The sequence below is a fragment of the Balaenoptera acutorostrata genome, chromosome 21, assembly GCF_949987535.1.
Source record: "Balaenoptera acutorostrata chromosome 21, mBalAcu1.1, whole genome shotgun sequence".
Classification (NCBI taxonomy): domain Eukaryota; kingdom Metazoa; phylum Chordata; class Mammalia; order Artiodactyla; family Balaenopteridae; genus Balaenoptera; species Balaenoptera acutorostrata.
Window position 1 is genome coordinate 8138249 of NC_080084.1, and position 27988 is coordinate 8166236.

Below are 27988 nucleotides of genomic sequence, written 5' to 3' on the forward strand. Positions count from 1 at the left end.
TCTTTCTTTTCAAAAAACTAGCTCTTCATTTCTTTGTTTCTATTATTTTCTGGTGTCTATTTCATTTATTTCTGCTCTGATGTTTGTTATTTCCTTCCTTCTGCTAACATTCGCCTTAGTTTGTTATTTTTCTAGTTCCTTGTTAAGTAAAGTGAGGTTCTTTATTTGAGATCTTTATTTTTTCTTAATGTACCATTTGTTGTTGTAAGCTTTCTTCTTAGAACTGCTTTTGTAGCATCCCAGAGATTTTCATATGTTATATTTTTGTTTGTTTTAAGATATTTCTTGATTTCTTGTTTGATTTCTTCTTTGACCCACTGGTTGTGCAGGGGCATATTGTTTAATATCCACATATTTGTTAATTTTCCCGCTTTACTTCTTTTATTGATTTCTAGTTTTATATCTTTGTGGGTCAGAAAATATAATTACTATGATGTCAGTCTTCTTAAATTTGCTAAGCCTTGTTTTGTGACCTAACACTACTCTATACTGGAGAATGTACCATGTGTGCTTGAGAAGAATGTAAATTCTGCTGCTGTTGGATGGAATATTCTGAATATGTTTGTCAGATCCCTTTGGTTTAATGTATGGTTCATGTCCAACGTTTATTTGTTGATTTTCTGTCTGAATGAACTATCCATTGTTGAAAGTGGTGTGTTGAGTTCCCCTACTATTATTGTATTTTTGTCCATTTCTCCCTTCATATCTGTTAGTATTTGCTTAATATAGTTAGGTGCTCCATTGTTGAGTGCATATATATTTATGATTGTTATATCTTCTTGATGAATTGACCTCTTTATCATTACATAATGACCATCTTGGTCTCTTGTTTCTATTTTTGCCTGAAGTCTATTTTGTCTGATGTAAATATAGCTACCTTTGCTCTCTTTTGGCTTCCACTTGCATGGAATATATTTTACCATGTCTTACTTTTGACGTTCTGTGTGTCCTTAAAACTCTACTGAGTCTCTTGTAGGCCGCATAATAGGGTCTTTTATTTTTCTGTCCAGCCACCATATGCCTTTTGACTGGAGAATTCAGTTCATTAATGTTTAAAGAATTACCGATACTTAACAGTCAACTAATGCCATCTTATTTGTTGTTTTCTGGGTGTTTTGTGTTTTGTAACTCTATTTTTCTTTTATTCTTTTCTTTTTACCTTCTTTTGTAAACTAATGATTTTCTATGGTGGTATACTTTGATTCCCTTCTGTTTATCTTTTCTGTATCTACTTTAAGTGTTTGCTTTGTGGTTACCACGAGGCTCACATAAAACATATGTATGTCACGTTTACATACGTATATATGTGTGTATATATATATATATATAGAGAGAGAGAGAGAGAGAGAGAGAGAGAGCGCACTGATAATTTATCTTTGATCACATTAAAAACTCTATCCTTTTATCCCCCTTTCATATTTTTGATGTCACCATTTACATTTTTTTTAATTGAGGTATAATTGTAATATATTAATATCAGTTGTGCAACATAGTGATTCAATACTTTTAAATATTGCAAAATGATCATGATAAGTGTTGTTAACATCTGTCACCATGTATAGTTACAAACAATTTTTCTTGTACTGAGAACTAAATCTTTTCATATTGTGTACCCACTAAAAGTTGTTGAAGCTATAGCTATTTTTAATACTTTCTTCCTCCAACATTTATATTAGAATCAAGGAGTTGACACATCACCATATTACAGTATTAGAGCGTACTGAATCTGACTATATGCTTGTTTTTACCAGTATGTTTCACATTTTCATTTGGTTTAATGTTACTAATTAGCATCCCTTTACTTCAGCTTGTAGAACTCTTTTCAGCATTTCCTGTAAGACAGGTTTAGTGGTGGTGAATTCCCTCCATTTTTGTTTCTTAGGGAAAGTCTTTATTTCCCCTTCAATTCTGGTGAACAACTTTTCTGGTTAAAACATTCTTGTTTGACAGTTTCTTTCTCTTAGCAGTTTGAATAGATCATCCCATTCTCTCCTGGCCTGCAAAGTCTCTACTGAGAAATTTAGATATCCTTATGGGAGTTTCCTTGTATGAGAAAACTTTTTTCTGTTGCTGCTTTTATAATTATCTCATTGTCTTTGGTTTAGACAGTCTTATGATTATGTGTATTGCAAAAGATGACTTTGAGTTGAATTTTGAGGTAATCTATTAGCTTTATAAACTTGGATATCCAAATTCCTCCCAGGAATGGGACATTATCATCCATTATTTCTTTAAAGAAGCATTCTATCCCTTCCTCACTCTCTTCTCCTTCTGGGACTGCAATGATGTGTTCATCATTTCTTTGATGGTATCCCATAGGTCAGATAGGTGTTCTTCATTCCTTTTCATTCTATTTTTTTTCTCCTCTAATTCAATAGTTTTATTTATTTTATTTTATGGAAGTATAGTTTATTTACAATATTATATTAGTTTCAGGTGTACAATATAGTGATTTTATTCATTTATTTATTTATTCATTCATTCATTTATTTTTGGCTGCACCATGTGGCACGTGTTATCTTAGTTCCCGACCAGTGATCAAACCCATGCCCCTGCAGTGGAAGTGCAGAGACCTAGCCACTGGACTGTCAGGGAATTCCTGATTTTATATTTTTATAAATTATACTCGATATAAAGTTATTACAAAATATAAGCTACATTTCCTGTGGTTTATGTTATATTCATATATTTTATTTATTTTTATACCTTGTAGTTTGTAACTGTTAATCCTCTTCCTATAACTTGCCACTCCTGAAAGCCTCTCTCAACTGGTAACTAGTTTGTATCTGTGATTCTGCTTCTTTTTTGTTGCATTCATTTGCTTGTTTTATTTATTTATTTTTTTGATTTCACATGTAAGTGAAAACATACAGTATTTTTCTTTCTCTATATGACTTTCACTAAGCATAACCCTCCAGGTCCATCCATATTGTTGCAAATGGCAAAATTTCATTAGTTTTTATGGCTGAGTAATATTTCATTGTATACCATATACCACATATTTTTTATCCATTCATTAGCTGATGGACACTTATGTTTCCATATTTTGGCTATGTAGTAAATAAAGCTGCTATGAACATTAGGGTGCATGTATCTTTTCAAATTAGTGTTTTTATTTTTCTTTTGGATGAACACCCAGGAGTGGAATTTCTCAATCACATGGTAGTTCTATTTTTAATTGTTTGAGGAACCTCCATTCTGTTTTCCATAGTGACTGCACCAATTTACATTTGCACCAACAGTGTACGAGGGTTCCACTTTCTCCACATCTGTGCCAACATTTGTTATTTGTAGGCTTTTTGATGATACACATTCTGAGAGGTGTGGAGTGATATCTCATTTTGGTTTTCATTTGCATTTTCCTGATAATTAGTGATGTTGAGCACCTTTCCATTTACCTGTTGGGCACCTGCATGTCTTCTTTGGAAAAATATCTATTCAGGTACTCTGCCCATTTTAATATCAGGTTGTTTGTTTGTTTGTTTATATTGAGTCATAAGTTCTGTATGTGTTTTCAATATTAAACCCTTATCAGACGTATCATTTGCAAATATCTTCTACCAATCAGTAGGTGGCTTCTAATTTTCTTGATAGTTTGCTTTGCTGTGCAAAAATTTTAAAGTTTGATTAGGTCTCATTTGTTTATTTTTGCTTGTATTTCCCATGCCTGAGGAGACAGATCCAATAAAAATATTGCTAAGACCAATGTATTGCCTATGTATTTTTCTAGGAGTTTAATGGTTTCAGGTTTTACATTTAGGTCTTAAATACATTTTGAGTTAATTTTTGTAAATGGAGTGAGAAAACCCTCTAATTTCGTTCTTATAGATGTAGTTGTCTAGCTTTTCCCAGCACCACTTATTGAAGAGATTGTCATTTCCCCATTGTGTATTCTTGCCTTCTTTGCTGTAGATTAATTGACCATATGTGTGTGGGTTTATTTCTGGGCCGTCTATTTTGTTCCAGTAATTTATGTCTGTTTTTGTGCCAGTATCATGCTGTTTTGATTACTGTAGCTTGTAGTATAGTCTGAAGTCAGAGACAATGATACCTCCAGGAAGCCTGCACAAGCCCCTTAGCCTGCCTCATCCAACAGAGGGCAGACAGCAGAAGAAAGAAGAACTACAACCCTTTAGCCTGCAGAATGGAAACTGCAATCACAGAAAGTTAGACAAGATGAGATGGCAGAGGAATATGTCCCAGATAAAGGAACAAGATAAAACCCCAGAAGGACAACTAAGTAAAGTGGAGATAGGCAATTTACTGGAAAAAGAATTCGGAGTAATGATAATGAAGATGATCCAAGATCTTGGAAAAAGAATGGAAGCACAGTATGAGAAAATACAAGAAATCTTTAACAAAGACCTAGAAGAACTAAAGAACAAAAAGACAGAGATGAACAGTACAATAACTGAAATGAAAAATTCACTAGAAGGAAACAATAGCAGAGTAACTGAGGCAGAATAACAGACAAATGACTCGGAAGACAGAATGGTGGAAATCACTGCCACAGAACAGAATAAAGAAAGAAGAATGAAAAGAAATTAAGACAGTCTAAGAGACCTTTTGGATAACATTAAAGGCACCAACATTCACATTATAGGGGTCCCAGAAGGAGAAGAGAGAGAGAAAGGACCTGAGAAAATATTTGAAGAGATAATAGCTGAAAACTTTCCTAAGATGGGAAAGGAAACAGTCACCCAAGTCCAGGAAGCACAGAGAGTCCAGGTAGGATAAACCCAAGGAAGAACTTGCTGAGACAGATAGTAATCAAACTGACGAAAATTAAAGACAAAAAATATGAAAAGCAACAAATAACATACAAGTGAACTCCCATAAGGTTATCAGCTGATTTCTCAGCAGAAACTCTGCAGGCCAGAAGGGAGTGGCACAATATATTTAAAGTGATGAAAGGGAAGAACCTACAACCAAGCATACTCTACCCAGCAAGGCTCTCATTCAGATTTGATGAAGAAATAAAAAGCTTTACAGACAAACAAAAGGTAAGAAAATTCAGCACCACCAAACTAGCTTTGCAACAAATGCTAAAGGAACTTCTCTAAACAGAAAAGAAAGCACCACTACTAAAAAAAAGAAAATTATGAATGGAAAAGCTCACCACTAAAGGCAAACACCAAGTTAAGGTAGGAAATAATCTACACACAAATACGATATCAAAACCTGCAATTGTGAGAAGAGGAGAGCACAAATGCAGGATATTGGAAATGCATTTGAAATGAAAAGACCAGCAAGTTAAGACAATCTTGTTAATATATAGACTGCAATGTCAAATTCTCATGGTAACCACAAACCAAAAATCTACAATAGATAGACACACAAAAAATAAAAAGGAATCCAACACAACACTAAAGTTAGTCATCAAACCATACGAAAAGAGAACAAGAGAGGAAGGGAAGAAAAAAGACCTACAAAAACAAATGCAAAACAATTAAGAAAATGGCAGTAGGAACACACATATTGATAATTACCTTAAATGTAAATGGATTAAATGCTCCAATTAAAAGACATAGACTGGCTGAATGGATACAAAAGCAAGACCTGTATATATGTTGTCTTCAAGAGACCCACTTCAGATCCAGAGACACAAACAGACTGAAAGTGAAGGGATGGAAAAAGTTACTCCATGAAAATGGAAATTGACAGTAACACAATAATAGTGTGGGGCTTTAACACCCCACTTTCATCAATGGACGGATCATCCAGACAAAATATCAGTATGGAAACACAGGCCTTAGACCAGATAGACTTAATTGATATTTATAGAGCATTCCACCCAAAAGCACCAGGATACACATTCTTTTCAAGTGCATATGCAACATTCTCCAGGATTGTCCACATGCTGGGCCACAAAGCGAGGCTCAGTAAATTTAAGAAAATTGAAATCATATCCAGCATATTTTCTGACCACAACACTATGAGACTAGAAATCAACTAGAAGAAAAAAAAACTGCAAAAGCACAAACACGTGGAGGCTAAACAATATGCTATGAGACAGCCAATGGATCACTGTATAAGTCAAAAAGAAAATTTAAAAAATACCTAGAAACAAAAGCATGATGATCCAAATCCTATGGACATGACAAAAGAAATTCTAAGAGGGACGTTTATAGCAATACAATCTTACCTCATGAAATGAGAAAAATCACAAATAAACAACCTAACCTTACAACTAAAGCAACTAGAGAAAGAAGAAGAAACAAAAGCCAAAGTTAGTAGAAGGAAAGAATCATTAATATGAGGGCAGAAACAAATGAAAATAATAGAAAAGATCAATGAAACTAAAAGTTTCTTATTTGAAAAGATTGGCAAAATTGATAAACCTTTACCCAGACTCATCAAAAAAAAAAAAAGGAAGGGGACTCAAGTCAATAAAATTAAAATGAAAAAGAAGTTACAACGGACACCACAGAAATACAAAGGTTCATAAGAGACTACTACAAGCAACTATATGCCAATAACTTGGACAACCTGGAAGAAATGGACAAATTCTTAGAAAGGTACAATCTCCCAAGACTGAAGTGGAAAGAAATAGAAAATATGAACAGAACAGTCACAAGTACTGCAATTGAAACTGTGATTAAAACACTCCCAACAAACAAAAGTCCAGGACCAGATGGCTTCACAGGTGAATTCTATTAAACATTTAGAGAGGAGTTAACACCTATCCATCTGAAACTATTCCAAAAATTGCTGCAGAAAACACACTCCCAAACTCATTCAATGAGGCCACCATCACCCTGATACTAAGACCAGACAAAGATTCCATAAAAAAAGAAAATTATAGGCCATTATCACTGGTGAACATAGATACAAAAATCCTCAACAAAATACTAGCTATCTGAATCCAGCAATACATTAAAAGGATCCTACACCATGATCAAGTGGGATTTATCCCAGGGATGCAAGGATTCTTCAACATACGTGAATAAATCCATGAGAATCATCACATTAACAAACTGAAGAATAAAAACCATGTGATCATCTCAATAGATGCAGAAAAAGCTTTTGACAAAATTCAACACCCATTTATGATAAAAACTCTCCAGAAAGTGGGTATAGAAGGAACATACCTCAACACAATACCGGCCATATATGACAAACCCACAGCTAACAACATACTCAATGGTGAAAAGCTGAAAGCATTTCCTCTAAGATCAGGAACAAGACAAGGATGTCCACTCACCAGTTTTATTCAACATAGTTTCAGAAGTCCTAGCCACAGCAATCAGAAAAGCAAAAGAAATAAAAGAAATCCAAATTGGAAAAGAAGAAGCAAAACTGTCACTGTTTGCAGATGACATGATACTGTACATGGAAAATCCAAAAGATGCTACGAGAAGACTACTACAGCTCATCAATTAATTAGGTAAAGTTTCAGGATACAAAATTAATACAAAGAATTCTGTTGCACTTCTATACACTAACAAAGGAAGATCAGAAAGAGAAATTAAGGAACAATCCCATTTACCATTGCATCAAAAAGAATAAAATAAAAAAGAACTGTACTTCAAAAACTATAAAATGCTGATGAAAGTAATCGAAGATGACACAAACAAATGGAACAGTATATACCATGTTCTTGGAATAGAAGAATCAATATTGTCAAAACGACTATACTACCCAAAACAATCTACAGAGTCAGTGTAATCTCTTTCAAATTACCAATGGCATTTTTCACAGAACTAGAACAAAAAAATCTTAATATTTGTATGGAGAAACAAAGGACCCTGAATAGCCAAAGCAATCTTGAGAAAGAAAAATGGAGCTGGAGGAATCTGGCTCCCTGACTTCACACTATACTACAAAGCTACAGTAATTGAAACAGTATGGTACTGGCACAAAAACAGAAATATAGATCAATGGAACAGGATAGAAACTCAACAAATAAGCCCAAACACCTATGGTCAATTAATCTATAACAAAGAATGCAAGACTATACAATGGAGGAAAGACAGTCGCTTCAATAAATGATGTTGGGAAAACTGGACAGCTACATGTAAAAACTTGGAAGTAAAACATCCTTTAACACCATACACATAATAAACACAAAATGGATTAAAAACCTAAGTGTAAGACCGGATACTATAAAACTTTTAGTGGAAAACATAGGCACAACATTCTTTCACATAAATCACAGCAATATCTTTTTTTGAGCTCTCTCTAGAGTAATGCAAATAAAACAAAAATAAACAAATTCAACCTAATTAAACTCAAAAGCTTTTGCATAACAAAGAAAACCATACACAAAATAAAAAGACAACTCACAGAATGGGAGAAAATATTTGCAAACAGTGCTACTGACAAGGAATTAAGTTCCAAAATTTACAAACAGCATGTGGCTCAATATCAAAAAAACAAACAAACCCAATCAAAAAATGGGCAGATGACCTAAATAGACGTTTCTCCAGAGAAGACATACAAATTGCCAAGAGGTACATGAAAAGATGCTCAACATCGCTAATTAACAGAGGAATGCAAATCAGAACTACGGTGAGATATCACCTCACAGTCAGAATGGCCATCATCAAAAAATCTACAAACAGTAAATGTTGGAGACAGTGTGGAGAAAAGGGAACCCTCCTACACTGTTGGTGGGAATGTAAATTGGTGCAGCCACTATGAAGAACAATATGGATTTTCCTTAAGAAACTAAAAATAGAGCTACCATATGACCCAGCAATCCCACTCGTTGGTATATATCCAGAGAAAACATGGTTCAAAAGGATATGTGCACCCCAGTGTTCATTGCAGCTCTGTTTACAATAGCCAAGATATGGAAGCAACCTAAATGTCCATTGATGGATGAATAGATAAAGAAGATGTGGTACATATATACAATGGAATATTACTCACCCATGAAAAAGAAGGAAATAATGCCATTTGCAGCAACATGAATGGATCTGGAGATTATGATACTAAGTGAAGTAAATCAGACAAAGACAATTATATGATATTGCTTATATGCAGAATCTAAATATATGATACAAATGAACCTATTTACAAAACAGAAACAGACTCACTGACTTAGAGAATGAATTTATGGTTACCAGGGTGTAGGTGTGGGGTGGGTGGGATAGACTGGGAGATTGGGATTGTCATGTAGACACTACCATATTTAAAATAGATAACCAAATAGGAACTACTGTATAGCACAGGGAACTGTGCTCAATATTCTGTAATAACCTAAATGGGAAAAGAATTTGTAAAAGAGTAGGTACATATATATGTATAACTGAATCCCTTAGCTGTACACCTGAAACTAACACAGCATTGTTAATCAACTATGATTTCCAGTATGAAATAAAAAATTTTTAAAGTCTTGTATATTTTGATAGGCATTGCATTAAATCTGTAGATTGCTTTGGGTATTATGCATATTTTTAAAATATTAAGTCTTCCAATCCATGAATAGAGGATACCTTTCCATTTATTTGTATCTTCAGTTTCCTTCATCAGTGTCTTATAGATTTCAGAGAATAGTTGTTTCACATCTTTGGTTAAACTTATTCCTAGGTATTTTATTCTTTTTGATGCGATTGTAAATGAGATTGTTTCTTGCTTTCCATTACTGATATTTTACTATTAGTTTATTTTAAAGCAACAGATTTCTCTATATTAATCCTGTATCCTGCAACTTTACTGAATTCATTTGTTAGTCTGTATGTTTTTTTGGTGGGACTTTAAGATATTCTATATATAGTATCGTATCATCTGCAAAGAGTGACTGATTTAAATCTTCCCTTCGAATTTGGGTGCAATTTTTTTTCTTATCTGATTGCTGTGGCTAGTATTTCTGATACTACATTAAATAGAAATGGTCAGAGTAGGCATCCTTGTCTTGCTCCTGATCTTAGAGGAGAAGCTTTCAGCTTGGCATTATGAGTATGCTGTTAGCTGTGGGTTTGCCATAAATGGCCTTTATTATGTTGAGATGCATTCCCTCTTTACCAATTTTGTTGAGAGTTTTTATTACGCATAGATGTTGAATTTTGTCAAATGTTTTTTATGCATTTATTGAGACTATTAGGTGATATTTATCTGTTTTGTTAATATGGTGTATCACATTGATTTGTGGATATTGAACCATTCTGCATCCCTAGGATAAATCCAACTTGATTATGTTGCGTGATCTTTTCTATGTATTGTTGAATTTTGTTTGCGAATATTTTGTTGAGGATTTTTGCATCTAAGTTCATCAGAGATATTGGCCTGTAATTTTCTTTTTTTGTAGTGTTTTTCTTTGGGTATCAGAGAAATGCTTGCCTCATAGAACGAGATTGAGTGTTTTCCCTCAAGTTCAATTTTTTTAATAGTTTGAGAAAGGTAAGCATTATCTTTTCTTTAAATGTTTGGTTGAATTCCCATGTGTAGCCGTCTGGTCCTGGACTTTTGTTTGTTGGGTTTTTTTTGATTACTGATTCAATTTCCATACCAGTAATCCGTGTCTGTTCAGTTTATCTATTTCTTCTGATTCAGTCTTGGAAGATTGTATGTTTCTAGGATTTAATCCCTTTCTTCTATGTTGCCCAATTTGTTTATGCATAATGGTATTGTTATATGATTGCTTGTATTTCTGTGATATCATTGTAACTTCTGCTATTCATTTCTAATTTCGTTTATTTGAGTCCTCTCTCATTTCTTCTTAATGAGCCTGGCTAAAGGCTTATCCATTTTGTTTATTTTCTCAAAAAACCTTCTCTTGATTTTCTTGATCTTTTCTATAGTTTTTTGGGACCCTGTTTTATTTATTTCCACTCTGATTATTATAATTTCCTTCCTTCTGCTGACTTTGGCCTTTGTTTTTATTTCTTTTTCTAATTCCCTTAAATGGTAGGTTAGGTTGTTTATTTGAGATTTTTCTAGTTTCGTGAGGTAAGTCTGTATTGTTATAAAATTCTCTCTTAGAACGGCTTTTGTTGGGTTCTATAGATTTTGGAAAGTTGTGTTCTAATTTTCATTTGTCTCAAGGTAATTTCTGATTTCCTTTTTGATTTCTTCATTGACCTGTTAGTTTTTAGTAGCATGTTGTTTAGTGTCCACATCTCTGTGTTTTTTCTGTAATTTATTTCTAGTTTCATACTGTTTTGGTCAGAAAAGATACTTGATATAATTTCAACTTGTTAAATTTGCTAAGTCTTGTTTTCTGGGCTAGCATGTGATCCATCCTAGAGATTAGAAATGTGCACTTGGAAAGAATGTATATTCTGCTGATTTTCTGTGGAATGTCCTGTAGATATCTATCAAATCCAACTTGTCTAATGTGTCATTTAAGGCCACTGTTTCCTTATTTGGTTTTCTGTCTGGATGACTTATCCATTGATCTAAGTGGGGTGTTAAAGTTCCTTGCTATGATTGCATTCCTGTCACTTGTTCCCTTTATGTTTTTTAATATTTGCTTTATATATTTGGGTACCTTTATAGTAGGTGCATATATGTTTATAAATGTTACATTCTTTTCTCTATGGACCCCTTTATCATTTTATAATGACCTTCTTTGTCTTTTATCATGGACTTTATTTTAAAGTCTCCTTTGTCTGATATGAATATTGCTACTCTGGCTTTTTTTGAAATTTCCAATTCATAAAACGTCTTTTTCCATCCCCTCACTTTCACTCTATGTTTGTCTTTAGGTCTGAAATGAGTCTCTAGTAGAAAGCATATAAATGGGTCTTTTTTTTAAACCAGTCTGCCACTCTGTATCTTTTGATTGGAGCATTTAGTCCCTTGACAGTTAAAAGTGATTATTGATAGGTATGTACTTGTTGACATTTTCTTGCTTTTCTAGTTGTTTTTGTAGTTCTCTGTTCTAACACATTCTAAAAGATCTACATTCTTTACTCCCTTCCCTAAGGTTTTGTGTTTTTTGATGTCATATTTTACATCTTCATGTTTATCTCTACATGTTTATTTTAGTTAAAGTTGGTTTTACACTTTTTGTCTTTTAACCTTTGTACTAGCTAATTTATGTGGTTGATCCACTGCCTTTACTATATGTGTCTTTACAAGGGAGATTTTCCCCTTCCTATATTTTCTTATCTTTTGTGTGATCTTTTATTTTTCAGTTAAAGAAGACTCTTTAACCTTTCTTGTAAGGTCAGTTTAGTAGTGATGAATTCGTTTCCTTTTTGCTTATCTTGGAAACTCTCTTAACTCTTTTTCAATTCTGAATGATAACCTTGCTGGGTAGAGTATACTAGGTTGTAGGTTTTTTCTTTCAGCACTTTAAATATATCATGCCAATTCCTTCTGCCCTTCAAATTTTCTGGAGAAAATCAGCTTGTAGCCCTTAAGGGGTTCCCTTGTATGTGACTTCGTTTTTCTCCTACTGCCTTTAAAATTCTCTCTTTATATTTAACTCTTGCCATTTTAATTGTGGTGTATCTTGATGTGTGTCTCTTTGAGTTCATCTTGTTTAGGAGTCTGTGGATTCCTGTACCTTAATGTGTGTTTCCTTCTTCATGATTGGGAAGTTTTCAGCCATAATTTCATCAGACATATTTTCTACCTCTTTCTCTCTCTCTTCTCCTTGTGAATCCCCTACAATGCAAATGTTAATATACTTGATTGTCTCAATTTTTTTAAAATTGTTTTTCTTTTTGCTTTTCTGATTGGGTGTATTCCACTATCCTGTCTTCCAGGTTATTTCAGTGTTCTTCCGTATCATCTAATCTGCTGTTATGTCCTTCTAGTGTATTTTTTATTTCACTCTTGTATTCTTCAGCTCTGACTGGTCTTTTTTTTTTTCTTTTTAATTACTGGTTCTTTTAAAAAAATAATTTCTAGTTCTTCGCTGAAGTGCTCATTGTGTTTGTCTATTCTTTCTCAAGTTCAGTTAACATTCTTATTACTATTGCTTTGAACTCTTTATCAGGTAAATTATTTGTCACCATTTCATTAGGATTTTTCAGGGGGGTTATCTTTTTTTTTTTTTAACATATTCCCATTTCTCATTTTGTTTAACTTTTTCTGTTTGTCTCTATGAAATTAGGTGAAACAGTTACCTATCCCAGTCTTGAAGGCATGTCCTTGTCTGGGATTGTCACTGTGCAAGTCCACGTGTGCCCAGTGGCTTTGATGGGAGAGCTGGAACTAAAGTGAGCATGGGCCACATCTTCCCCACTGAGCCAGGTGGGAGCTGGGACTTCTAGGCTCAGTGGTAGTTTCCACCCTATTGAGGGTATGGCTGAGGCCTAAGGAGCTGGAGCAGGAGCCCTGAGGGAGTTGGGTTTCTCTCAGTTGTAATGGCAGCCTCCACCTTGGTTGCGAACAAGGGCTTGGGGGTGCACTTCTGAGCCGGTTCCATTTTTTCTCCAATGTTTGCATCTTGGTTAGTGGCTTGGTCTGTGCCAGAGGGGCTGGAGCCACACTACTGTGCTCGGATCCATTCTTTCCCAAATGTGTTTTCAATATGCTGCTTCTGTGCTGGAACTGGGAGTAAGCCAGTCTGTGTATCACTCTTTAAGAGTAAAGTCTCCCAACAGCTATACCCCAATAAAAAAAATAAAAAATAGAAAGAGTAGAGTCTCATTTTCTTACAGCTCTCTGGAAGTCCCATTGCTTATCAAACCAAGTAAGGGGGCTTTTCTCCCACGTGTCACACCCCAGGGCTGGGATGCTTAATACGTGACTCAAACCCATTGTCACCCAGGGAGGATCCCTGAGGCTGTGATTTCCCCCTCCTTTTCTGGGTCACATAGTAGTGGTCTGGGACCCTACTAGCTCACTTCTCTTCCCCTCCTGCTAGACTCCATGTGGTTCTTTCTTTACAGCCTTGGTTTTAGAAGAGTCATTCTGCTAGTCTTCAGGTCACTGTCAGTGAGAGTAACACTATAAGTAGTTGTAATTTTGATATGTTCATGAGGGAGGTGAGCTCAGGGTCCTCCTACTCTGCCATCTTGATCCACATTCCTGGGTCATTTTAATTGATCTGTCTCCTAGGTCATTTATTCTCTCTTTTACTTGTTCAAGTCTGCTAGTGAAGCTCTATTGAATTCTTCAGTTAGTCATTGTATTTATTCATCTCCAAAATTTGTTTTTTTTAAAATGTTTTCTACCTCTTTACTGAACCTCTTAATTCATCCTTGTATTATTTTCTCTGTATCATTAAATTGTTTACCTGTTTTCTTTTGTAGTTTTCTGAGCATCTTTAGAACAATTATTTTGAATTAACTGTCAGACATTTCCTGGATTTCTACTTCTTTGGGGCCATTTTCTGGAGGTTTATTGTGTTCTTTTGGTTGTGTCATATTTTTCATGATCCCTGTAGACCTGCATAGGTGTCTGCACATTTGAAGAAAGGGTCACCATAAAATTTGCATCATCTTAATGTTGGCCCTGTATAGAATCTGGGGGAGTTGGGAAGTTTAAATTAAATTTAATCAAATCAGTATTTTGACTGCAGCAAATCAATCAGTGGTGCGTTGAGGAGCTGGTGTTTTCAAAAGAGAATTGCTAATTATGGTGGATTCTTCTCACAAATCTGTTTTGGCCTGTTTTGTAGCATATTGTATATGTATGGATTGTGTCTTTCTGGAGAGAGAGTGAAGTTTATAGATCATGTTCTCCAACTATAAAAATCTGTGAAATTGCTGAGGAGAATTCCCTTGTCAATTAAAAGTAGTGACAACAAAAGATCTCAGTTCTTATTACATGTGATTAAAGTGAGCAACACTACCCACCTCTAAATCATCAAGTCAAAGTGATGGGGCAGCTTTAAATACCTTTTAATTTTTCATGATCTTAAAATTAGATATAACTATTTTAAATGGCCAAAGTAGATGAACATTCACATCCTTCCTAATTTTAAAATTCAATAGTTCTTGTTTAGTGATTGTTAGGATGCTAGGGAACACAGCTGAGGACTCTAGTATGGAATAGGAAGAGTTAAACCAAATGCTCTTGGGCTTCTTATCAGTATTGCATTATAAATCCCATCTCTTTCCTCTTTTTTTTGTAGTAAGAGCAAACTTTATTTTCACATTCAGTAGGTAACTAAGGAAGAACATTATTCCAGTTAGAGGAATAGAGAGGCAATGACTGCTTATTTTTCTAATAGTACATAGCCATTTGAGTAATGCTGCTCTTTGTGTAATTAATCTTGATCTATCCCCAGCAACTTTTTAATGTGAGGTAATTATAAATCTTCCTAGGGATAACATTATAATTTCCAGACTGAGTCTATTGTTTCTATCATGATGATTGGAATTGTGTGTTGTAATTTACTTACTTAAGTTTCTTTTTTTCTTTTAGCATCTAGAGGTGCTCCATTTGCCTGTTTTGATGAAATAAATTCAAGAGGAGATAAATTTGGAAACTGTGGCCGAAACTATTGTAATTACCCGTATGTATTTAGAAAATTATAATATTGTTTGGAGTGTAGGTTGTATATTGCTAACATTCTGGAACATATTATGTACAAGCTAAGATGCCATTTTATAACAAGTTTTCTCTGTTTCATGATCTGAGCTGAACAATATTACCTATTTCCTACAAACAACATGTGTTCAGTACCTATAATGTTAGAATAATGACCATAAAAATCACCTGTGTTTATTGATGGGATGAGGTAGGCATTGTGTTAGGTCCTTTATATTCATTATATATTTATGCTATATATTATAAATATATATTTATATACATCAAATATTTGTAGTTAGAATTATTTATCCCATTGTACTAATGAAAAAAATCAAAGACCAATGATCATTTGCTCAAATTTCAGAAGCTAGTATAGAACAGATCATGGGTGTCAGATTGCAAAAATGATTAATTTTTCCCTTGCTACATTTCTGGACAAAACAAAAAGAGCCACATCATACATGAGTCAGTGTGCTCAAAAAAATTTACTTAGAGAAAATTTTTGAAATATGGATTTAAGTTAGTAAAATACTTTAAATTTAGCTATATCAGCAATCTACATTATTTCTGTAAATAATAAGAAACTTTTCTTCTTCGTTACGCTTCTAGCAATATGTTATGTGGAAAATTAGTTTGTACCTGGCCTCACAAAGCTTTAGTAACACGCACAAATTTATCTGTGATTTATACACATGTACGAGATGACATGTGTACCTCAACATTTCTAAACACAGAGAAGACACCTAGAGATACACTGACCACAGTTGAAAAACCTGAAGACAGAGATCAAACATTTGTAGAAGATGGCACTATGTGTGGTCCTGAAATGGTAATTATAACTAAAAATTTTAAGTGTTTTAAAAATTATTTTTTATGCTTATATTCATTTTGCCAATATACCAATCAATGCATTTTAAAACAGCCTTATTGAGGTATCATTTACCATGAAATTCACCCATGGTAAGTGTACAATTCATTGCTTTTGATTAATTTATAGAGTTGCACAACCATCACCACATTCAGTTTTAGACCATGCTATTGCCACCCAGATTTCCCTGTTGCCCATATTGAACACCCCACCCCTAAGCAACACCCCTATTATTAACATCTAACAACAGTATGGTACATTTGCTATAATCAATGAAGCAATGTTGATACATTATTTTTAACTGAATTCCATGCTTCATTCAGATTTCCTTGGCTTTTACCTAGTGTCCTTTTGCAGGATTCCACTCAGAATACCACAGGACATTTATTAAACGTGTGTCCTTAAGCTCCTCTTGACAATTTCTCAAAATTTCCTTGTTTTTGATGGCCTTGACACTTTGGAGTAGAACTGGTTGATATTCTGTAGAATGTCCCTCAATTTGGATTTGTGTAATGTTTTTCTTGTGATTAGATTGGGTTTATGTGTTCTTGGGAGGAAAATGCACAGGTAAAGTACCCTTTCATCATATCAAGTATATGTGCATGTTGACGTTAACATTGATTACCTGGCTGAGGTAATGTTTCCAGATTTCTCACTGTAAAATTACTCTTTTTCCCCTCTTTCCATATTGCACTTTATTGAAGAAAGTCACTATGTATATACCACACTTAAAAAGTAGGAAATTATGCTCCATCTTATTGAGGGCTTGGGATCTACATACGTTTTTTATTGAGGTATAGTTGATTTATGATATTATAAAAGTTTCAGGTATGCAACAGAGTGATTCAACATTTTTATAGATTGTACTCTTAAGTTATTATAAAATATTGGTTATAGTCCCTTTGCTGTACAATATATACTTGTAGTTTATTTATTTTATATATATTCTTAATCACCTGTGCCTCTCTTTCCCCTCCCCACTTCCCTATCCCCACTGGTAACCACTAGTTTGTTTTCTATACCTGTTTCTGTTTTGTTATGTTCACTCATTTCATATTTTAGATTCCATATATGTGATAATATATAGTATTTGTCTTTCTCTTTCTGACTTATTTCATTAAGCATAATACCCTCAAGGTCCATCCATGTTGTCACAAAAGGCAAAATTTCATTTGTATTTATGGCTGAGTAATACTCTATTGTATATATATACCACATCTTCTTTATCCATTCATCTGTTGATGGACACTTAGGTTACTTCCATATATTGGCTATTATAAATAATGCTGCTATGAACATTGGGGTGCATATATCTTTTTGAATTAGTGTTTTCATTTTCTTTGGATATATATTTAGGTATGGAATTGATGGATCACATGGTAATTCTATTTTTAGTTTTTTGAAGAACCGCCATACTGTTTTCCACAGTGGCTATAGCAAAATACATTCCCACCTACAGTGCACTATGGTTTCCTTTTCTCCACACCCTCTCCAGCACTTATTATTTGTAGACTTTTGATGATAAATATTTGATAGGTGTGAGGTGATAATCTCATTGTGGTTTTGATTTGCATTTCTCTGATCATTAACAATTTTTTACATTTATTTTTTAATTTTAATTTTATTGGAGTATAGTTGATTTACAATGTTGTGTTAATTTCAGGTGTACAGCAAATTGATTCAGTTATACATGTACATATACTCATTCTTTTCTTAGATTCTTTTCTTGTATAGGTTTTCCCAGAATATTGAGTAGAGTTCCCTGTGCTACACTGCAGATCCTTGCTGGTTTTCTATCTTATATATAGTAGTGTGTGTATATTCATCCCAAGCTCCTGACTTATCCCTCCCCCCATGTTTCCCCTTTGGTAACCATAACTTTGGTTTTTTTTTTTTTTTTTTTAATTTTTAAATTTTTTTAATGCTATTCTTGTCTGCTTACATTCTTTTTATGTATGTATGTATGTATGTATGGCTGTGTTGGGTCTTCGTTTCTGTGCGAGGGCTTTCTCTAGTTGTGGCAAGCGGGGGCCTCTCTTCATCGCGGTGCGCGGGCCTCTCACTATCGCGGCCTCTCGTTGCCGAGCACAGGCTCCAGACGCGCAGGCTCAGTAGTTGTGGCGCACGGGCTTAGTTGCTCCGCGGCATGTGGGATCTTCCCAGACCAGGGCTCGAACCCGTGTGCCCTGCATTGGCAGGCAGACTCTCAACCACTGCGCCACCAGGGAAGCCCATAACTTTGGTTTTGATACCTGTAAGTCTGTTTCTGTTTTGTAAATAAGAATTTGTTCATTTTAAAAATTAGATTAGACATGTGAGTGATATCATATGATAGTTATCTTTCTCTGTCTGACTTAGTTCACTTAATATGAAAATTCTCTAGGTCCATCCATGTTGCTGCAGATGGCATTGTTTCATTCCTTTTTATGACTGAGTAATAGTCCATTGTATATATGTACTACATCTTCTTTATCCATTTTTCTCTAGATGGACATTTAGGTTGCATCCAAATCTTGGCTATTGTAAATAGTGCTGCAGTGAACATTGGGGTACATATACCCTTTCGGATTATGGTTTTCTCTGGATATATGCCCAGGAATGGGATTGCTAGATCATATGGTAATTCTACTTTTCATTTTTTAAGTAACCTGCATACTGTTCTCCACAGTGGTTGTACCAATTTACATTCCCACCAACAGTGTAGGAGGGTTCCCTTTTCTCCACACCATCTCCAGAATTTATTGTTTGTAGACTTTTTGTTGATGGCCATTCTGACTGGTGTGAGGTGATACCTTTTGTAGTTTTGATTTACATTTCTCTGATAATTAGTGATGTTGAGCATCTTTTCATGTGCTTTTTGGCCATCTGTATGTTTTCTTTGGAGAAATGTCTATTTAGATCTTCTGTCCATTTTTTATTGGGTTGTTTGCTTTTTTGACATAGAGCTGCATGAGGTGTTTGTATATTTTGGAGATTAATCCCTCGTTGGTAGCTTTGTTTGTAAATATTTTCTCCCATTCTGTGGGTTGTCTTTTCATTTTGTTTATGGTTTCCTTTGCAGTGCACAAGGATTTAAGTTTAATTAGGTCCCATTTGTTTATTTTTGTTTTTATTTCCATTACTCTAGGTGAGGGCTCAAAAAATATTTTGCTCTGATTTATGTCAAAGAGTGTTCTGCCTATGTTTTCCTCTAAGAGTTTTATAGTATCTGGTCTTATATTTAGGACTTTAATCCATTTTGAGTTTATTTTTGTGTATGATGTTAAAGAATGTTCTAATTTCATTCTTTTACATGTAGCTGTCCAGTTTTACCAACACCACTAATTGAAAAGACTGTCTTTTTTCCATTGTATATTCTTGCCTCATTTGTCATAGATTAATTGACCATAGGTGTGTGGGTGTATTTCTAGACTAAAGGAGACAGGAGAGAAAAATGTTCCAGACAAAGGAGCAAGATAAAACCCCACAAGAACAACTAAATGAAGTGGAGATAGACAAACTACCTGAAAAAGAATTCAGAGTAATGATAGTAAAGATGATCCAGGATCTCAGAAAAAGAATGGAGGGACAGACCAAGAAATTACAAGAGATGTTTAACAAAGAGCTAGAAGATTTAAAGAACAGATGAACAATACAATAATTGACATGAACAATACAATAAGTGAAATGAAAAATACACTAGAAGGAATCAATAGCAGAGTAACTGAGGCAGAAAAACGAATAAGTGAGCTGGAAGACAGAATGGTAGAAATCACTGCCTCAAGACAGAATAAAGAAAAAAGAATGAAAAGAAATGAGGGCAGTCTAAGAGACCTCTGACACAACTAATTAAATGCACCAAGCAATTAAATGCACCAACGTTTGCATTAAAGGGGCCCCAGGAGGAGAAGAGAGAGAGAAAGGGCCTGAGAATATTTTTGAAGAGATTATAGCCAAAAATTCTCTAACATGAGGAAGGAAACAGTCACTCAAGTCCAGGAAATGCAGAGACTCCCATACAAGAGAAACCCAAGGATTAACACACTGAGACACATATTAATGAAACAAATAAAAATTAAAGACAAGAAAAAATATTAAAAGCCACAAGGGAAAATCAACAAATAACACACAAGGGAACCCTGATAAGGCTATCAGCTGATTTTTCAGCAGAAACCCTGCAGGCCAGAAGGGAATGGCTCTGCATATTTTAAATGATGAAAGGGAAAAGCCTACAACCAAGAATACACTACCCAACAAGGCTCTCATTCAGATTTGATGGAAAAATCAAAAGCTTTCCAGACAAGCAAAAGCTAAGAGAATTCAGCACCACCAAACCAGCATTACAAAAAATCCTAAAGGAAGTTCTCTAGGCAGAAAAGAAAAGGCCACAACAAGAAAAGAGAATATTATGAATGGAAAAGCTCACCATTAAAGGCAAACATAAAGTAAAGGTAGGAATTCATCCACACACAAATATGATATCAAAACAAGCAATTGTGAGAAGAGGAGAGTACAAATGCAGGATATTGGAAATGCATTTGAAACTAAGAGATCAACAACTTGAAACAGTCTGGTATACATATTGACTGCTATATCGAAACCTCATGGGAACCACACAACAAAAATCTACAATAGATACACAGACAAAAAAGAAAAAGCAATCTAAGCACATCACTAAAGATAGACATCAAATCACAACATGAGAGCAAAAGACAAAGGGAGAAAAAAGACCCCCCAAGAAAATCCAAAATAGTTAAAAAATGGCAATAAAAATATACATATCAATAATTACCTTAAATGTAACTGTATTAAATACTCCAACCAAAAGACCTAGAATGGCTGAATAGATATAAAAACAAGACCTATATATATGCTGTCTACAAGAGACCCACTTCAGATCTAAGGACACATACAGACTGAAAGTGAGGGGATGGAAAAAGATAATCCATGGAAATGGAAATCAAAAGAAAGCTGGTGTAGCAATATTCATACCAGACGAAATAGATTTTAAAATACAGAATGTTACAAGAGGCAAAGCAGGGACAGTACATAATGATCAAGGGATAAATCCAAGAAGAAGATATAACAATTGTGAATATATATGCAGCCAACATAGGAGCACCTCAATATATAAGGCAAATGCTAACAGCCATAAAAGGAGAAATCGACAATAATACAATGATAGTGGGGGATTTTAACACCCCACTTTCATCAATGGACAGATCATCCAGACAGAAAACCAATAAAGACACAGGCCTTAAATGACACATAGACCAAAGGGCTTAATTGATATTTATAGGACATTCCATTTGAAAGCAACAGAATACACTTTCTTCTCAAGTGCTCATGGAACATTCTCCAGGATAGACCATACCTTGGGTCACAAAGCAAACCTCAGTAAATTTAAGAAAATCGAAATCATATCAAGCATCTTTTCCGACCACAATGCTATGAGACTAGATATCAATTACAGGAAAAAAAAAACTGTAAAAAATACAAACACATGGAGGCTAAACAATATGCTACTAAATAACCAAGAGATCACTGAAGAAATCAAAGAGGAAATCAAAAAATACCTAGAGACAAATTACAATGAAAACATGATGATCCAAAACCTATGGGATGCAGCAAAAGCAGTTCTAAGAGGGAAGTTTATAGCAATACAAACCTACCTCAAGAAACAAGAAAAATCTTAAATAAACAATCTAACCTTACACCTAAAGGAATTAGAGAAAGAAGAACAAACAAAACCCAAAGTTAGTAGAAGGAAAGAAATCATAAAGATCAGAGCAGAAATAAATGAAATAGAGACAAAGAAAAAAATAGCTAAGATCAATGAAACTACACGTTGGTTCTTTGAGAAGTTAAACAAAATTGATAAACCTTTAGCCAGACTCATCAAGAAAAAAAAGCAGAGGACTCAAGTCAATAAAATTAAAATTGAAAAAGGACAAGTTACAACTGATGATTATGAATTTTCAGCATCTTTTTATGTGCCTGTTTGCCTTCTGTATGTCTTCCTGGGAAAAATGTCTATTCAGGTCTTCTGTTCATTTTTTAATTGAGTAGTTTGGGTTTTTGATATTGAGTTGTATGAGCTGTTTATATATTTTGCATATTAACCCCTTGTTGGTCATATCATTTGTAAATATTTTCTCCCATTCAGTAGGTTTTCTTCATTTTGTCAATGGTTTCCTTGCTGTGCAAAAGCTTTTGAGTTTAATTAGGTCCTGTTTGTTTATTTTTGCTTTTGTTTCCTTTGCCTTAGGTTACAGACCAAAAAAAATTATTGCTACAATTTATGACAAAGAGCATTCTTTTATGTTTTCTTCAAGACGTTTTATGGTTTCCAGTCTTACATTTAGGTATTTAATCCATTTTCAGTTTATTTTTTGTCTATGGGGTGAGAAAATGTTCTAAATTAATTATTTTACATGTAGCTGTCCAGTTTTCCCAGCATCACTTATTGATGTCTTTTTACCATTGTCTATCCTTGCTTCCTTTGTAATAGATTAATTCACCATAAGTGTGTTGGTTTACTTCTGGGCTCTCTGTATGGGTCCATTGATCTGTGTGTTTTTTTTATGCCAGTACCATATTGTTTTGATTACTGTCACTTTGTGATATAGTGTGAAATCAGGGAGAGTTATACATCCTGCTTTGTTCTTTTTCTCAAGATTTTTTTGGCTATTTGGGGTCTTTTGTGGTTCCATATAAATTTTAGAATTATTTGTTCTATTTCAGTGAAAATATGTCATGGGTATCTTGATAGGGATTGCATTAAATCTGTAGATTGCTTTAGGTAGTATGGACGTTTTAACAATATTCTTCCAATCTATGAACACAGTACATCTTTCCATCTGTTTGTATTGTCTTCAGTTACTTTCATCAGTGTCTTACAGTTTTCTAAGTACTGGTCTTTTACCTCCTTAGTTAGATTTATTCCTAGGTATTGTATTATTTTGATGCAACTGAAATTGGAATTTTGAAAAAACTTTCTCTGATAGTGTATAGAAATGGAGCAGAGTTCTGTATATTAGTTTTGTATCATGCATCTTTACTGAATTAGCTTTAGTAGTTTTTGCGGTATTTTTAGGATTTCCTGTACATAATATCATGTCATCTGCAAACAGTGACAGTTTTATTTCTTCCTTTTCAATTTGGAATTCTTTTATTTTTTTCTTGTCTGATTGTTCTGGCTAGGACTTACAATACTATGGTGAATAAAAGTGGTGAGAGGGGGCATTCTTGTCTTGTTCCTGATCTTAGAGGAAATGCTTTGAGCTTTTCACCATTGAGTATGATGTTAGCTATGGAATTAACATGTATGTTCCTTATTACATTGAGGTATATTCCTTCTATTCTCACTTTGTTGAGAGTTTGTATTATAAGTGACATTGAATTTTGTCAATAGATTTTTCTGCATGTATTGAGATAATCATATAATTTTTACTCTTAACTTTGTTAATATGTGTATCACATTGATTGAATTGTGGGTACTGAACCATTTTTGTATCTCTGGAATACATTCCCACTGCATCATGGTGTATGATCCTTTTCATATATTGGATTTGGTTTGCTAATATTTAATTGAGGATTTTTGCACCTATGTTTGTCAGTGATATTTCCTTGTAATTTTCTTTTTCGTGTGTGATATCTTGGTCTGGTTTTGGTATCAGGGTGATAACTGGCCTCTTAGAATGATTTTGGATACATTTCTTTCTCTGCAATTTCTTAGAATAATTTGAGAAGAATAGCTGTTAACTCTCTTCCAAATGTTTGGTAGAATTTTACTGTGAATCCATCTAGTCCTGGACTTTTGTTTGTTAGGAGTGTTTTTAAATTACTGATTCTGTTTCATACTGGTAATTGGTCTGTTCAGATTTTGTTTTTACCCCTTACTCAGTCTTGGGAAATTGTACATTTCTAGGACTTTGTCCATTTCATTGTCATATAATTTTTGGAATATCTTTTATGATCCTTTGTATTTCTGTTGTATTAGTTGTAACTTTTTTTTCCATTTCTGGTATTATTGATTTGGGTCCTCTCTCTTCTTTTTCTTGATGGGTCTGGCTAAAGGCTTATTAATTTTGTTTCTTTTTCAAGGAACCAGCTCTTGTTTCATTGGTCTCTTCTATTGTGTGGTTTGTTTTTTTTTTTTGTCCTTATTTTAGTTATTTTGGCTCTGATCTTTATGATTTCACTCCTTCTAATAACTTTGGATTTTGTTTGTTCTTCTTTTTCTAGTTCCTTTAAGTAACTAAAGGAGTTTAAATTGTTTAAGTTAAGTTGTTAAGTTGTTAAGTAAGTTTAAGTTGTTTGAGATTTTTCTTGTCTCCTGAGGTATGCTTGTATCATTATAATCTTCCTTCTTAGAACTACCTTTGCTGCATCCCATGGATTTTCAATTATAGTGTTTTAATTTTCATTGTCTCCAGGCATTTAAAATTTCTTCTTTGATTTCTTCAGTGATCCATTTTTGTTGTGTAGCATATTATTCAGGCTCCACTTTTTTTTTTTCCTCATAGTTAATTTCTAGTCTCAATCACCTTGTGGTCAGAGAAGATGTTTTATATGATTTCAACTAAATTTACCTGGACTTGTTTTGTGGCCTAGCATGTGATCTTTCCTGGAGAATGTTCCCTGTGCAGTTGAAAAGAACGTGTATTCTACTGCTTTAGATGGAATGTTCTATATATATCTATGAAGTCTCTTTGGTTTAATGTGTTATTTAAGGCCAGTGTTTCCTTACTGATTTTCTGTCAGTGTGATCTGTTCATTTTTGTAAGTGGGGAGTTAAAGTCCCCCACTATTATTGTGTTACTGTCAATTTCTCCCTTTATGTCTGTTAATATTTGCTTTATGTGTTTAATTGCTTCTATGTTGGGTGCATGCATATTTAAAGGTTTTCATATCTTCTTCTTGTGCTAATCCCTTTATCATTGTCATCATTTATATTATCATCTCTGTTTCTTGTAACAGTCTTTATTTTAAAGTCTATTTTGTCTGATATAATTATTGCTATTCTGGCTTTCTTTTTGTTTCCATTTGTATGGAATACCCTTTTTTATTCCCTCACAGTCAGTCCGTGTGTGTCTTTAGCTCTGAAGTGAGTCCCTTGTAGGCAGCATGTATATGATCTTGTTTCTGTATTCATTTAGCTACTCTATGTCTTTTGATTGGAACATTTAGTCCACTTTCCTTTAAAGTAATTATTGATAGTCATGTACTTACTGCTATTTTATTATTTGTTTTGGGGTTTTTGTACTTCTCGTTTTTGTTACTTTCTCTTTTTGCTCTCTTACCTTCTGATTTAATGACTGTAGTTAATGTTATGTTTGCACACTCATTATCTTTTTTTGTGTGTGTGTATCATAGACTTTTGGTTTGTGGTTAACATGTAGTTTATATAAAACTATATATATATATAATTTTAAATTGCTGATTTCTGAAGTTCAACCACATTTTAACAATCCTGCATTTTACTCCCCTTCCCCCGCATTTTGACATCATATTTCACATATTTTTATTTTGCATATCCCTTTACTATTCATTTGTGGATATAAGTGACTTTACTATTTTTGTCTTTTAACCTTCCATGTAGATAAATATGTGGTTGATTTACTACCATTACTATATATTTTCATTAACCAGTGAGATTTTTTGTTTTGTAATTTTCACGTTTCTAGTTGTGGCCTTTTCTTTTTCATGTAGAGAAGTCCCTTTAACATTTTTTTAAGGGTGGCTTGCTGGTGTTGAACTCTTTTAGCTTTTGCTTGCCTGTAAAACTGTTGATCTTGCCATCAAATCTGAATGAAATCCTTGCCAGCTAGAGTATTGTTGGTTGTCGTTTTTTTTCCTTTCATCACTTTAAAAATATTGTGCCACCCACTTCTGACCTGCAAAGTTTCTGCTGAAAAGTCAGCTAATAGCCTTATGGGAGTTCTCATGTATGTAATTTGTTGCTTTCCCCTTTTTGCTTTTAATATTCTCTCTTTGTCTTTAATTTTTGCCATTTTCACTACAGTGTGTCTTGGTGTAGTCCTCTTTGAGTTGATCCTATTTGGAACTTTCTCTGCTTCCTGTGCTTGGATGTCTGCTTCCTTTTACAGGTTAGGGATTTTTTTCAACTATTACGTTTTTAAATATGTTTTCAGTCCCTTTCCTCTCTCTTCTCCTTCCGAGATCTCTATAAAATGAATATTAGTGCACAGAATATTGTACCCGAGGTCTCTTAAACTCTCCTCATTTCCTCTTATTCTTTTTTCTTTTTCTGTTCAGCATCAGTGATTTCCACTACTCTGTCTTCCAGCTCACTGATCCATTCCTCTGTATCAATTAGTCTATAATTGATTTCTTCTAGTGTGTTTTCTATTTCAGTTATTGTATTCTTCATCTCTGTTTGGTTGTTACTTATATTTTCTAACTCTTTTTTAGAAACTTCTAACTTTTCACTTTTTTCTTCCAATCTTCTCCTGAGTTCTTTGATCATTACCTTCAATTCTTTACTGGGTAGAACTTGCAGATCATTATAAACCTTTCAAGACTTGTTAAGTTCTTTGAAGGCATAGAGTAAATTTTTTAGGGTCTAAATTTTACTTTAGGCTAAATTTGCCCCAGTTCTGAGTTGTGACCCTTCTATGGTCTCTATTGAATATTCTGTGCATTCAACATGGCCTGTACATTCAGGCTGATAGGACCTTGTATGATTTCCAGGTTGTGTGATTTCAGGAACTATTCATCTTATAGTTCCTTGCTAATTTTTTTCTCTGGAAGTAGTTCTTGTTCAGTCTTACGGATGTTAGCCCTGTGCAGGTGCAGATTGTATTCAGCCAAAGACAGAAGGCAGTTCCTATGTAGGTTTATAGAACTCTTTCATTTGTAGTTCCCTCCTTTAGAATAGTCTTCCCAGCAAATTCTAGGTTCCACAGCCTCCTAACCTTCACATACTTGAATCTCCATCTCCTTTACTCAACAAGATTTCCCGACTGTGTTTGGGTTCCTCCTCACTACACCTTAGTCAGGAAATTGCCTCCAAGCAAAGAGCTTGGAAAATAGGAGGCTCACCTCATTTGTTTTTAATTTTTTTCTCAGAGATCATAGTCTTGTTCTGCCTGTAGTCCAATGTGTAAAAATAGTTGTTTTCTATAATTTGTCTAGTTTTCTAGTTATTTATGGTAGGAGGGTAATGGTGGACCATTATTGAGCCTATAAATAATTGCATTGCCATAAAAAGTGAAGGAACAGTAAATGTATTGTTTCTGAATTTGAGGGCACTAGTGAGAACCAGTTTCTAGTTTTAAAATGTTTCATTTCAGTTTATAAAAGCATAGCTAATAAACTGAGGATTAGAAATGCATCAAGAAGAAAGAAAAAGGGCTTTCTGTTATATCAACAGAAATGTATAACCACAGTTAATTTTTCTCATTATTTAATTTAACCCTGTATAATTGATTCTTATTCCCCTGGATCTTGAGTTAGCAGTTTGCGTTCATATGGCATTATGTTCCTGGATATAAAGGATTCCAATAAAGCCTGATTCAGCCATATGGTGTGTTCTGAAATTGTCTACTCAGTATCAGCTTAAGCACTATATCCTGTACCTGTGAGTCTAATTCTTGAATTCAAATAGTTTAGAATACCTGATATGATCCTTTCTACATGTCAGTGAAGACCTAGTTTCTATCCTGTACCTGAGAGCAGAAACTTTAGGTAAACATTAGAGAAAAGCACAAACTACCAGTTGATCAAAAGCCTGAAAAA

General features: G+C 34.1%; 1 protein-coding gene across 1 annotated transcript in view; it reads left to right on the forward strand.

Annotated features, from left to right (window-relative positions):
• LOC102998338 (disintegrin and metalloproteinase domain-containing protein 5-like) overlaps nucleotides 1-27988 on the forward strand; it is a 156304-nt gene that overhangs the window by 101044 nt on the left and 27272 nt on the right. Inside the window, exons 15-16 of the mRNA XM_007178417.1 lie at nucleotides 15271-15361; nucleotides 15988-16207. Of these exons, the coding sequence (XP_007178479.1) occupies nucleotides 15271-15361; nucleotides 15988-16207 (311 nt within the window). The remainder of the gene's footprint in view (nucleotides 1-15270; nucleotides 15362-15987; nucleotides 16208-27988) is intronic.